Raw genomic sequence first — 13,924 nt, 5'->3', positions numbered from 1 at the left:
TATTAACCACCTCTGGTTTTGAAGCAGTGGCCCCTGGCTTCTGCCCCCTGGTGGCAAGATGTGTTTTAGATCCTGGGTTCTAGGTCCCTGGAAGCTGCCAGGGATGTCCCTGTGGCTCCTGGATAGGCGTATAAACGATGGAGCTGGTTCTGGGCTGTAAGTCTCATTCAAGTACCTGGAGCCACCTTGTGGTGTACAGGACGATGCTCCAGCCAACGGAGCCACTCTGGCCGGGCTCACCAACCTTTTCAACAGTGTCTTTTAGGGCAAAATGATCCAATTAAGGATCATGTGTTGTGTTAGTTGTTTTGACTCTTCGGTCTCCTTCCCTCTGGGAGAATTCCTCAGTCTTTCTTTGACTTTTATAACCTGAAACCTTGACAGTTTTGGAAATACAGGCTTGTAATCATGGAGACTGTCCCTCAGTTTGATGTTTCCTCAGTTAGATGTAGGGTGTGCATCGATGGCAGGAATACCACACAGTGATGCTGCGCTGCCCTATTGCATCCAGGTGGGATAGACTGATTTGTTTCATTACTGTGTTATTAAGCTTCCTTTTTGGTTAAAGTAGCATTTGCTGAATTTCTCCACTAATCCCAAATCCATTGCCCTAAGAAGTAAGAATTTGAGGGGGAGGTGCTTTTTGTAAAGACCTGGTGCCTCATTCAACTTTTACCCATCAATTTAAAAAATATTTTTATTGATTTCAGACAGGAAGGGAGAGGGAGAGAGAGATAGAAATATTAATGATGAGAATCACTGATGGGATGCCTCCTGGAGGTCCCTTACTGGGGATCGAGCCGGCAACTTAGACATGTGCCCTGACCAGAATCTAACGGAACCGTGACCGCCTGGTTCATAGGTCGATGCTCAACCACTGAGCAACACCATCAGGGCTACCCCTCAGTTTTAATAACCACTGTTGCTTCTTGGTTGGGCTTATTATTATTTTTTTCTTATTGATTTTAGAGAGAGAGGAAGGGGCAGAGGAAGAGAGAAAAAGAGAGAGAGAGAGAGAGAGAGAGAGAGAGGTGAGAGAGAAACATGGATTGGTTACCTCCCCCACTTCCCTCAACTGGGGATTGAACCTGAAATATGGGTATATACTCTGACTGGGAATCAAACCCTTGACCCTTTGGTAAATGGATGACGCTCCAGCCAACTGAGCCACACTGGCCAGGGCTATTGTGTTGATGATTGTTAAATGGTGGTATTCTAAATCAGTTATTTTTGTGTGTGTGAATCAGTTGGCATTTCACTGTAAAAAAAAAAAAAAGCTTCCTTCCTGTTTTATTTACTTATTTATTTCCATTTGGAATCATGTATTTTTCTTTTAGTCAATGGTTTAATATAATTATCATTTATTTTCATGTTTAAATTGCCCAGATTTGGCCAGTGGCAGCAACTGACTCTTTGTCCTTTTGACATGTTTCCATCATTTTTTGGTTATTTCCTTGGTTTCTGGCATAAAAAAATGTTTCAGGGTTGTCTTCTACTAAACCTGGCCTAACACTGCAATTAGTTATTTCTCCAAAGAGCACAGAAAATTGCCTTTTGATGAAGTGGAGAAAAATAGAGATGTCCAGATCCACCCCAGCCTGAATTGGAGTCTCCAGGAGTCAGGCTGGGCAGGGAAGGGTCTGGGTATTTGGGGCGGGGACACCCCCCCACCCCCCACCCACCCAGGCTGCTCTTTTTTTTTTCCTTCTTTGGGTTGCAGGCTCCTGGGATGCGAGTGTGAGGCACGCTGGCTGCGCACGTGGCGACACCTGGTGGTGGTTTAGGAACCTGCAGCGGCGGTTAGGCAATGCCTCGGATCCGGATATTTACTAGTGAAGGGTCTCATTGCCTTGCCAGGCCTCCTGCAGGGTCTCCTGGGATGTGGAGCTGACTCGGCCTCCTTCCTCAGGGTTCTGAGCCCCACCCTCCCACCAGCCCTGCCTTTACTTAGACTGGCTGCCCCTGCTCAGACCTCAATCTGAGGGTTCGAGCCCCAGAGCTGGATTACATCCAGGTCCTGGAGCATCTTCGGTCTCAGAATCAGCTTTTGCTCCAGAACCTTCTGGAAATCCCTACTATTACTCAGTTGAGAGAGATACTGAGTGAATTATACTAGAGTTGCTCAGACGATATTATGCATCTTTAACAATTACATTTATAAAGAGTTTGTCGCCCTGGCCGGTTAGGCTCAGTGGATAGAGCATTGGCCTTCAGACTGAAAGGCCCCAGGTACGATTCTGGCCAAGGGCACATGCCTGGGTTGCGGGCTTGATCCCCAGTGGGGGGCGTGCAGGAGGCATCTGATCAATGATTCTCTGTGCCCCAGGTGGGGCACAGAGCCGGGCAGAGACTTGGTCCCAGCTCATTGATGTTTCTATCTCTCTATCCCTCTCCCTTCCTTTCTGAAATCAATAAAAATATATTTTAAAAAAAGTTTGTCAAAACCTGGGGACATGCTTACTGTCTAACATTAAGTAAAAGAAAAGGATTTTATATATAACAGAGCTGTACACTGTTTAAAAACTATGAGAGATAATGATATCTAAATGCAAATAGTGGTAGAATTATAGCAATTGGTTTTCTTTTGCCTTTGTTAAATAGAGCACTTACTACTTTGATCGATAAAAAGGCTACCCCAGGAGGGCTGCTGGACCTGGGGTTCCAGGGAAGGCTTGGCCAGGCCCCCACTGGCCCAGGAGCTGCAAGGCTGGAGAGCTTGCCGGGACTGTACCTTTTCTTCGGGTGCAGTGGCCTTTGAGCAGGGCAGCTCTCATGGTGGGTCAGGTGGGTGGGGACACAGGCAGCCTCCCCCTGTGTCCCCACCCACCTGACCCCACCATGCCCATTTGAGTGATGTGACCAGTCACTCTCCTCTTGGCTGCTCAAAGCTGGAGCCGCGGGAGGTGAGGTGGGGACCCCTGGGGAAGGTGCTATTGCTATTACTACCCCCGTTTTATAGAGGAGGAAACTGAGGCACAGAGAGTCTACAGCTCCTGGGTGGTGGAACCTGACTTCAGATGCTGTGCTCTTATGCTGAGGGACCCCGAGGTGTGGCTTTGCCACAGCCTCCTGCAAACCTGACCCTCGTCAGAGCCATCTTCCTCTGTGGAGGGATGAAAGGAACAGGAAGGATGGTGGAGGGCGGTGGTCTGAGGCCAGTGCACCCACCTGCTGCCCCGCCCCCCTCTCTTTCAGGCCTCACTGGTCCTGCAGGTGTCCTACACGCCGCTCCCTGGAGCTGTGCCTCTCTTCCCACCCACCACTCCTCTGGACCCCTCCCCGACGCTGCCTGACCAGGATATGATGGCTGGTGAGGAGCCCCCTCAAGTTGAGGGGCCCAGGGAAGAAGCGCAGCCAGGCTCCAGGGCGTGGGGGCGGGGCCACAGTGAGGCTTCAGCAGCCTGTGCAGCCTTGTGGGGGGTGGGAGGGAGGACACCGGTGTGTGTGTGTGTGTGTGTGTGTGTGTGTGTGTGGGGGGGGGGGGGGGTCGGGGGGGTTTCCTGAGAACTGCCTCTGTCACTCAGGAAAAAGGCGGGAGGCATGCTCCCAGGTGCCACTCGGATTAGTGTGAGGATGCCCTGCCCCTCCAGCTCCAGGGAGGGGGCTGTGCCTGGGCCGGTGCTCAGCACTGTGTGCTCCGCCCGGGTGGGCGCTGTGGTGTAGAGGACATGCCTGTGGGACGGGCCTTTTCCCAGGTGATGCCTGAGGCCCCACCCGCTCCCCAGAGCCCAGTGCTTCCCTGCCCTGGACCTAGCAGGCCTTGGGTGATGACATGTGACAAAAGGGCTGGAATTTCCTTGAAAGAGCTCTGGTTGAAGTCCAGGGACATGAGTTACAGTCTTACCTTTGACACCCAGTAGCTGTGTGACGTTGGGCTGGCCATTCTCTCTCTCTGGGCCTATAGTTTATCATTTGTGAAAAGAGCAGACACTGAGTCCCACGGTTGCTTCAGCTCGCTCCACTTGCCTCTGCTAGGCTTGTCAAGGGAGGACCCAGCCCAGGGTGGCTGGCTTACCAGTGAGGGGCCTGGGTGGCCCGGCCTGCTGGGTGGGCAGGAAGCTACACAGGTGGGAAAAGAGTCTACAGCTTCTCTCCTGGTAAAGAGACCTGGAGGCAGACGCAGCACCACCCGAGCAGCCCGTCTCCGGGTAGAGCCCTCCCTGTCTCCGGGTGCCCCGGGCCAGTCCTGGAGCCCAGCCCTGTGTGGGCTGTTGGAGAGGGGGCAGTGCAGTGCCCGTCTCGTTGAGGCCTGCACTGTCTGAGCTTGGCGATGGGAGATCCCTCTGGCTGGGGTACAGGTTGAGGGAAAAAGGAGGGGTGCTCCTGGGGACAGAGGGTGGGGAGCTGCAGGGCCCCGAATGTGCTGGGCAATTTTGAGGTGTCTCTGACCGAGTTAGGTTCACGCTGTGCAGGGGAAGCTCCTAGAGGTGCCCAGTTCCTGGTCCTGCCGGAAGGTGGTGAGAGGGACAGTCCCCCACAGACATGGCATCTGCTCCTGAGCTTTGCGTGGGACCAGGGTGGCAGGGAGAGCAGGGTTGAGTGGGAGAGGGGAGCTAGGCTGGCTTCCCTCACCCACTCCCTCCTCCCTTCCCGGGGCTGTGCCCACCCACGTGCCAGGTGGGGCACAGAGCCGGGCAGAGACTTGGTCCCTGCTCAGTGACAGCACTGTGGACACGAGATACTCTGGAAAGAAGTGGCTGGCCCCCACGGGTGAGACACAGCCAGGGCTGTCCTGATCCCACCCTGTTACCCGTAACCATCTCACAGCTGCCGTCTCAGCTCACGAGAGTGGGCCGCGGTGGCCGAGGGGTTCACCCTGCAGGACAGGGGGTGGGGGGCCATCCTCTCTTCTTCCTGTTGACTAACTGGACTGACTGCCCCCACGTGCAGCTGCTGGAAGCGTCTCTTCTCCTTCCTCATCCATCCGGGCTCATCGAGGGGGAAGGAGAGGGGCTGGGGTGGGTGGTGAGTATTGGTGCCATGCCCTGTGGATCCCCCTTTACCTGGCTGGGTCCCCAGGGCAGGGACACAGGGACCAGGACTGACTAGCACCCTCTCCTCCCAGACACAGGAGGAGAGGAGGACACCGAGGACCAGGGCCTCACGGGAGATGAGGCAGAGCCCTTCCTGGACCAGAGCGGCCCCCCAGGCCCGGGGGCTCCTTCCACTCCCAAGAAGCCAGCTTCCCACCCTCCCCCGTACCACCCTGGGAATAAAAGGAAGAGGAGCGCCCCTGTGCCCAGGAAGGTGCTGTCGGACAAGCCGCAGGACTTCCAGGTAAGGGCCGTCTGTGGCCAGTCTCCTCCTTTAGTGGGCCCACGGCTGTAGTGCCGGTGCCTGCTTGTCTGTCCTGACTCAGGGGAGACCTCAGAAGCGCTCCTGGGGGAAGCCTGGTTTTCCGGGGCCGGGGAAGGTGCGCAATAGGCAGTCACATCATGGGGCCTCAGTATAAGCCTCTGCCCAGCCCTGGTTTTGCTCTTAAAAAAATAAAAGCGGGGGGAAGGGGGGTACACTGCAGAGATTCAGCACATCTGTTTACCAACCAGAGTTTACCTGGCTCGCTAGCTCCTGCTGCTCAAGGTGTGGTCCTTGGACATGCAGTGTGAGCATCAGCTAAGAAGCTGTCTGGCTATGTTTCCTCTCCCTATATCCATGCCCTTCCTTCGTGCCATGATTTTTCTGAAAGTCTGTGAAATTTGAATTTGTTTAACCTCTTCAGATAATAAAACTATTAACCCTTTGACATATTTTTATCCAAAAATCCATTCCATTTTATTTGCCTTTTAATTTTGGTCCTTTGTTTATCTGTTTGCTTTTCTACAAAATGTTCCGTTTTGATATAGTTGCACTTAGTGATATTTAACTCTACAGAACTACTTTTAAAGTTAAAAATAGGAAACAGCCCGGCCAGCCTGGCTCAATGGTTGAGCGTCAGCCTATGAACTAGGAGGTCATGGTTCGATTCCCGGTCAGGGCACATACCTGGGTTGCAGGCTTGATCCCCAATGGGTGACATGCAGGAGGCAGCCGATCAATGATTCTCTCTCATCACTGATGTTTCTATCTCTCTCTCTTTCTCCCTTCCTCTCTGAAATCAATAAAAATATATTTAAAAAATAGGAAACAAATCTCTAGTAAGTGCAACAAATTGTAAAAATATATTTTAGTTTTAAAGCATGGTAATTTAGGCAAACGTGCCAGCTATCAGCACTATGTTTGCCTGAAAAACAAAATTCTAACATATTTTTATTATTCTCAAGACATGTTCTTATTGCTTTTTTTTCTCCTTAGAAGGTTAATATTTATATTAAAGAAAATTTGGAAAAGACAGCAAAAAGAAGAGAATAAAAAACACTCATCTATCTTTCCATTGTAATTAATAATATATTCTTCTATAGAATGCTAGTTTTAAAAAGTCAATCAATACATAACTACTGATTAGAAATTAGACATTAAACATTATTTTTAGACAGTAAACATTATTTTTCCCATGAAAATTGTTTTAATATTTTAAAATTTCGTATTTTTGAAACCTTCATTTACTTATAGTCAGTGGAGGAAATTCTTAGTTTATTTCTCAGAATGTGAACAACGTTGCATCTTATAAAGAGCAGAGAGGGGAGCCTTACTATTTGAGTTCAGTCTCGGAGGGAATTGTCATTGCAGAATGCTCAAGCCACTTAAAAACATCAGCGTCAAAGGGCCCGAGGTGCCAGCGGCTGCAGGAACCTGGGGAGGGATGCCTGACCTGGTGCTGGGAATTAATGCCGGTAGCTTACCTGGGTAGCCTGGCAGCTCTTGTGTGGAACCGTGGGTTTTATAGGAGCAAGGGACCTCGGTGGGGATTGTTTTTACAAGGCTCTCCTAAGTCTTTTAAAAAAATACATATTTTTATTAATGTCAGAGAGGAAGAGAGAGATAAAAACATCAATGATGAGAGAGGATCATGGATCAGCTGCCTGGGGATCGAGCCTGCAACCCAGGAATCGAACTGTGACCTCCTGGTTCATAGGTTGATGCTCAAACACTGAGCCACGCCTGCCGGGTTTCTCCTGTTTAATTCCCTTCCCAAGACCTGCAGTTAGGATGGTCCCTGAGATTTCTGATTTTTGGGGGGTGGGAGTGGGATGTGTGTGTTTCTGACCACTTCTGCTTTCCTCCTGCTCATGCCCCCTCTTGGCTTTCAGATCAGGGTCCAGGTGATCGAGGGGCGCCAGCTGCCAGGGGTGAACATCAAGCCTGTGGTCAAGGTCACTGCCGCTGGGCAGACCAGGCGGACGCGGATCCACAAGGGAAACAGCCCACTCTTCAATGAGGTGGGAGGCGCTGGGATTAGGACTGGGACCCTGGTGGGCCCTCTGAGTAGGGAGCACACAGCAGACGCCCGGCCAGCCACTCAGTGTTTACATACGGCGCTAACTTTGGGTGGAGAGATGGGCCAGGTGTGAACAGGCTATTTGAGGAGCTGGAGAGATGGTTTTAGCTCTTATTCTTGCCTTGGGCTCCTACAGCTCCACATCCCTGTCGTCCTGTAGGGCCAGCCACTCACCCTGTCCCTGAGATGATGACCTCTGTCAAGCCCCAGAGCTCAGTGCGGGCTGAGCTCACTCCACGATTTCCGTGTGGACTAGCCCGAGGGCTGTGGTGGGCAGTTGACTCTCTCCCCGGCCTGGGGATTGGCAGGCACTCACTTGTCTCCCTTTTGCCCCGAACCAACAGACTCTATTCTTCAACGTGTTTGACTCTCCAGCGGAGCTGTTCGATGAGCCCATCTTCATCACGGTACGTTTGAGTGATCGGAGCGTCCTCTGTGGGCTGTGTACACACACATGCCCGTCACACATGCACGTGTGTGACAGAGAAGCCTTAAAGCCCAGGGCATGAGTGCTGTGCAGAGGCTCACCCCAAAGCTGCTGGTCACAGAAATGCCTCCAGCAGTTCAGATAGAGGCAGCAGCTGAGAGGGGAGAGCCCGCTGCTCAGCACCCCAGGTGTCTCGGGTCAGAGACCTGAAATCATTCTTGTAGTGGGAACATTGATTTTCATCTTGTACTAGAGGCCCGGTGCACAAAATTCATGCACGGGTAGGGTCCCTAGGCCTGGCCAGCGATCAGGGCCCATCTGTGGGGCTACTGGCAGGGCAATCAGCGGGCCCCCCACTGGCAACTGCCTTGGCCAGCCTGATGCCGCTCACTCGCCGGCCCTGCCCCCTGCCACCGCCCTGCTCGCCAGCCGGCCCCGCCCCCCGCTGCCACCGCCGCTGCAGAGGTGATTGGGGCGGGGGGGGGGGGGAGGAGGGACCCCGCTGGCACCCACCTTGCCTGGCCTGGGGCCTGTGGGCTGGGGGCAGCTCCTGCGTTGAACGTCTGCCCCCTGGTGGTCAGTGTGCATCATAGCGACCGGTTGTTCCACTTGTCGTTTCACCGTTTGGTCAATTTGCATATTAGGCTTTTATTATATAGGATTGTTTGTCCATGTGCCCGTTTCTGGCCAAGATTTTCTTCCTCTGGGTCCCGGCAGCTCTTTTCTCCTTTCCTCTAAAAGGCAACATAGTTTAGTGGTTAAAAGTATGGGCTCTGGAGCCAAACTGCATTCTCACCCTGCGCTGCCGTTTAGGAGTTGTGTGATTCTGTACAAGTCTTGTAATCTCTCTTTCTTTGCCTCTGTTTCTTCATCTGTGAATTGGGGAGAATAATAGCACCTACTCACAGGGTTCTTGTGTGGGTTAGACATGGCTTAGCACAATCTCTGGAGTAGAGTACGGGGGAAGAGCGGTGGGGCTGGACCCTGTCTGGGCAACATTTACTCGTAGATGAGAGTTAATTTATCTTTCCCTCCAGGTGGTGGACTCCCGTTCCCGCAGGACTGACGCTCTCATCGGGGAGTTCCGGGTATGGTTTATTTTCTTTGCGAGCAGTCAGTTCTCGCTTCTCCGTGTTAGTGGAGGCTCTGTGGGTAATGGGCCAGGGTTGGCACTTCAGAAATCCTGTCTTGGTCGGTGTTGGCGAAATAGAATTAGCAAAACAGAATCTGCCAGCCTGGAAATCCTCTCCACAAAGGTAGAAGGGAAAGAGCGGTTGTGTTACTGAGGAATCATTGAACCAGAGTGCGATGTGCATCCCCGACAATCCACCAAGAGACTGTCAGGGCAGAAGTCTTTTTACGTCGCCCAGCGGTCAGAACCCAACCCCTACAGGTTCTCAAGATGAACAGTAACTCGTCCTCCAGTGAGTGAGCCTGACAGCATGGGTCACACGTCGTGCGTCCTCACGCGACCTGGTCCTTGGGGTGACGGTCTGTGTTAGCTGTCTTTATCCAGAGGAAACAGAAAATAAGCTCACATTTTCATGAGAGGAGGTAGCTTTACCACTTGGAGCAAGGCAGGCCCTGAAGTTAGGCCCCTCGCTCCCCACAGAGATGGGGAGAACCCGGGGCAAGATGCTTCTGGGTCACAAAACTGAGGAAGGCTTATTTAGTTTCTAAAAAGATCCATTTCGCCCTCGTTGGTTTAGCTCAGTGGATGGAGTGTCGGCTTGTGGACAGAAGGGTCCGGGGTTCGATTCCAGCCAAAGGCACACACCCGAGTTGCGGGCCTGATCCCCAGTAGGGGGCGTGCGGGAGGCAGCCGATCAATGATTCTCTCTCATCATTGATGTTTCTATCTCTCTCCCTCTCCCTTCCTCTCTGAAATCAATAAATATATATAAAAAAATAAAAAATAAAAAAAGATCTATTTCAAAGAAAGAGAAAGTACTTACATTTGTAAGTTGTTAGGTAAATTTTCTGCCAAAAAGAGGGAAGAGACTTCCCTTATTTCTGTTAGGGGAGTTCAGCTTCTTATTTTTAATTTGTGTTTGTCCTGACATCTGGACAGGCAGCGTGCACTTTGAGTTTCGGCAGCGCTCCTCCTGGTCTGACCATCAGGGCCAGAGAGAAGCCAGTGCTCTGTGCCGGGCTCACCGTCACCCAGGTGTGCAGCGAGGGACTCGGGTGGGGCAGTGGGGAGCGAGGGCAGCCTGCCCCCCTCATTTGTCTCAAACAGTGCGGAAGTGAACAGGCCCTTGTGGAGAACCGAGAAATGTACAGTTCAGCTCATAGGATTGCTTTCACAGGCTGCACACAGGGAAGGCAGCTAGCCATGGAGACCTCCCTGAATGCTGTTGTAATGTGATTCTTACGGATTTTCTCATTTTCGTGTCTTCAAGCATTTATCAAATGGAAAGAAACAGGCATACTTTAACCTCCCCTGCTATCCAAATAAAACGTGACCCCTTTCCTCTGGGAAGTAACTCACCAGGTAGGACACTAAGTCAGTTTGCAAAGGCATGGGCTGGAGCCTGTCGTTCTGTAACAAATGGGTCTTCATTATATCTGGAGTCGCTAATCTTTGAAACACTTCGTTTTCTGAGAACCCAACAGTTAAGGTAAAACACTGTTTTTTTTTTCTAATGATAAAAGTAATCCATGATTTAAAAAAATATTTCTCAGAACAGTTTTAGGTTCATGGCAAAGTTGAGAGGACAGTACAGAGTTCCCACATATCCCTGCTCCTGTCCCCCGTTTCCCCACCATCAACATCACCCTAATCTATGGTTGTTTTTTTAAATAGAAAGTTATAAAATACAGGAAAGAATAAAAATAAAATAAAACCCACCAAATTTCCCACCCAGAAGAGCAGTCACAGCTGTATCTCCTTTCCTCTTTCTTTTCTATGCACATATGTACTTGACCAAACTTTAACCAAATGTATCCCACCTTTGACCTGACCAGTGCTATCAGTGGTTAGAGCATGAACTCATGCAAGGACGGGCTGTGGGTTCGATTCCTAGTCTGGGTTAGGGTGCCTGTGGGAGGCAGCCAATTGATGTATCTCCCTCTCTCTCTCAAAATCAGTGAGAAAGATATCCTCAGGTGAGGATTAACAACAACAACAAAATATTCCGCTTTCTTTCTTCCCATGTATTATCAAAGGAAGAACATCTCCCCATGTCTCCATACGTTCTTCAAAACATGATTTTTTTTTTCGGAAGATCTAACTGGCTTTATTAAGCGATTCATGAATCGGCAGTGTCCCATCCAGCTACCACAAGGGCACTCCCTTTAAAACATGGTTTTTAATGGGATGATCTGATGCACTGCACTTTATGTAACACTCCAGGGGCAAGAGTTTGATGTGTGTTTTCTCTGTTTAATTTCAGATAGATGTGGGTGCCATCTACAGAGAGCCCCGTGAGTCACCTTCTCATCAACTTGGCCATGTCCTTGCATTTTGGTCTGGAGGCTGCTTGGGGGACACACACTTGGGATGTTCAGTTTGCTCTTGGGGAGTTTTAGAATGTAGAGGTGGAGTTAGGTCCTGGAGGTGAGGGAGGGCAGGCTTTCACCTTCCAGGTGGAACAGGCCCCCCAGGGAGATCCAGCCCTCATGAGGGTCTCAGCGAGTCAGCCAGGGATGCTCATTTTGGAAGGCCCCTAGCAAAGGTGGCTGGAGGCTGGGGTCACCTTGGACAGGGGTGGGTCGGGTCATTTGGGTGACAAGTCTAGGATTTCTCCACAGCCAGGTGTCTGCTCTGCCCTGGTCACTTCCTGAGGGGGAGAGGTAAATGGCCCCGAGTCTGTCTTTGGGGTTCCTATGAACATTTCTGACTCAAACCTACTTGCACACTCCAAGCACCTTTTATTCTACAGTTTGAGTCCTGCCCCCATGTCCAGTGGACGGGTCCTTCACCTCATCCATGTGTAGTCCGCCCTCGGCTCCCGGATGTGGTTGCAGACCTGGGTCCTCCCAATTCTGTGATCACCAGTGGGCATTGTCTCCCGTAGGACATGCCTATCTCAGGAAGTGGCTGCTGCTCTCAGACCCTGATGATTTCTCCGCTGGGGCCAGAGGCTACCTGAAAGCAAGCCTGTGTGTGCTGGGGCCTGGGAACGAAGCGCCTGTGAGTACATGTCCCCGGTCCTCCTCACAGCTCCTTACCTGGGAGCGGAGGACCAACAAACAAACAAACAACTTCCGTTTTTCTGCTTTAAAAGAACGCACAGTAATTATGAGAAATGTAGACTATGTGGAAAAGTATAAGTAAAAAACGAATTACAATTCTATCACTCAGAGAGAACTGTTATTAATATCTCTTTGCAAATCTTCTCAGAAGGATATACATTCATATTTTCTTCTCTTAATAATTTTTTATTGAGGTCTAATTGACATGTGACATGTTAGTTTCATGTTATATGTTATACTGATTCGATATTTGTATATATTGTGAAATGATCACCACAAAAAGTCTGGTTACATCTGTCACCTCACATATTTACAAACAAAATCTTTTTTCTTGTGGTGATAACTTTTAAGATCTAGTCTCTTAGCAACTTTCTGATATGCAATTTTACATTATTAATTATAGTCGCCATGCTGTATCTTATGTCCCCATGACTGACCACTGGAAGTTTGTACCTCTTGACCATCTTCCCATTTCCTCACTCTCCCCTCCTCCCCCATCTCTGGCAATCATCTGTCTTTTGCATATATATATATATTTTCAGATGTGAGATCATTTCAGGAAGAACAGTTATTTGTTGGAGGTGGTAGAAGGAGAAAGGTTTAGAGTTGGGGAGATAGCAGCATCATTGTGTCTGGAGAGAGGAGAAAGGGTTTGGAGTAGTAGTTGTGGGAGAGGAATGAGGTGCTCATTCGATACAAACGGAGGGTCTCCGGCCCCACTCTGGGAGGGGGACTTTGTGGCACAGCCTCATAAGGCTCAGTGGCCCAGAAGCAGACAGGGAGGTGGATGGTGGAGGTGTCAGGTGTGGCTTAGGCAGGCCTGGTGGAGGCACAGGGCCGAGGTGGCCGGGGCATCGGGGCAGGAGATGCAGGAGGACGGGACCTAGAGCTGGTGCAGAGGACAGAGAATACGGAATGCACACTTATTGAGCTCCTGCTGTGTGCCACGCTGTGTGCTACGCTGTGTGCTGGTGTCTCGCTCTGTGAGTGGGGTTGGAGGAGGCGGATAGCTTGCAAGCTGTCTTCTGAGGGGGGCGTCAGTGGCCAAGGTTTTGCTGGAGGAGTGGTTCTGCGTGGTTGGAAGTTGGAGATGGGGCCAGGCCTCTAGCAGCTGAAGGGGACGGGAGATGAAGACGCTGTTGGTGGAGGACAAGGAACTGTGCTGGCGAAGGACTTGTCCACATGGATGTGGATTCCCTGATGGGAGAATTGGAAATCAGATAGGCAAACGGTGAGGCAGGCACTGCCGTCATCCAGGCAAGGCGAGCACAGGACCTGCGCTTGGTTGTCACGGCAGGGAGAACGGTGGGAGAGAGAGGTGCATGTGGGTGGTGCGGACTTACAGGAAGGAGAGATGGAGGGTTAGAGGTGGGCAGCTGCCAGGGGTGGCCCTGTCTTTGCAGCCTGTGCTGGCCAGGAGGAGTGGGAGAGTCTGCAGGGGGAAAGTGATCTCCAGGGGAGGGGTGGTGGGAGGTGGGGTTTCCCAGGGGAAGCCTCGTATAATTGTGGAGGCCGAGGGCAAGTCCCATGAGGATGTCAAGGAGGAGGAGCTGGCTGATGACAGAGCTCAAGAATCCACAGTGGAAAGTTTAGGGGAGGGAGAACGCAGGGTTCTGTGCTGAGGGCCGATGGAGCTCAGGTAGACAAGCCCCAACCCCGGGCCCTCCAGCCCTGTCCCGCTGTAGCCTGTCTCTCTGCCATTGTGCTTCTTGCTCCTTCTATGTGGCATCTCCGAATCTATTATCCTTTTGTAAAACAACGCTTCCTCCTCTTCCTATTAACTGGAACCTTGGTTTTCCCTGAGGAAGTCACTCCTCTTAGAACCAGCTCAGAAGGAAGCCCCTGCTTTCGGCTCCAGCTCTCCTCAGGCCTCTGGGATTGGAGAGCAGCTGCCTCTGGTCCTCACCGCAGTGCACTGTGGGCCC

The 13,924-nt window shown here is 51.2% G+C and overlaps 1 protein-coding gene across 7 annotated transcripts in view; it reads left to right on the top strand.

Annotated features, from left to right (window-relative positions):
* The window catches only part of DYSF (dysferlin), a 208,304-nt gene that overhangs the window by 52,920 nt on the left and 141,460 nt on the right, over positions 1–13,924 (top strand). For all 7 annotated transcript variants that reach the window (XR_013961376.1, XM_080683296.1, XM_080683294.1 and 4 more), the window contains exons 5-11: positions 3,196–3,310; positions 5,066–5,277; positions 7,188–7,316; positions 7,720–7,782; positions 8,840–8,890; positions 11,198–11,228; positions 11,822–11,937. Coding sequence is in view for 6 of the 7 variants with exons in the window: in XM_080683296.1 (XP_080539422.1) it covers positions 3,196–3,310; positions 5,066–5,277; positions 7,188–7,316; positions 7,720–7,782; positions 8,840–8,890; positions 11,198–11,228; positions 11,822–11,937 (717 nt within the window). In the remaining variant the exon portion in view is untranslated. The remainder of the gene's footprint in view (positions 1–3,195; positions 3,311–5,065; positions 5,278–7,187; positions 7,317–7,719; positions 7,783–8,839; positions 8,891–11,197; positions 11,229–11,821; positions 11,938–13,924) is intronic.

This window comes from Plecotus auritus, assembly GCF_963455305.1.
Source record: "Plecotus auritus genome assembly, chromosome: 8".
NCBI lineage: Eukaryota > Metazoa > Chordata > Mammalia > Chiroptera > Vespertilionidae > Plecotus > Plecotus auritus.
This window is presented reverse-complemented; position numbering and strand designations above follow the sequence as displayed.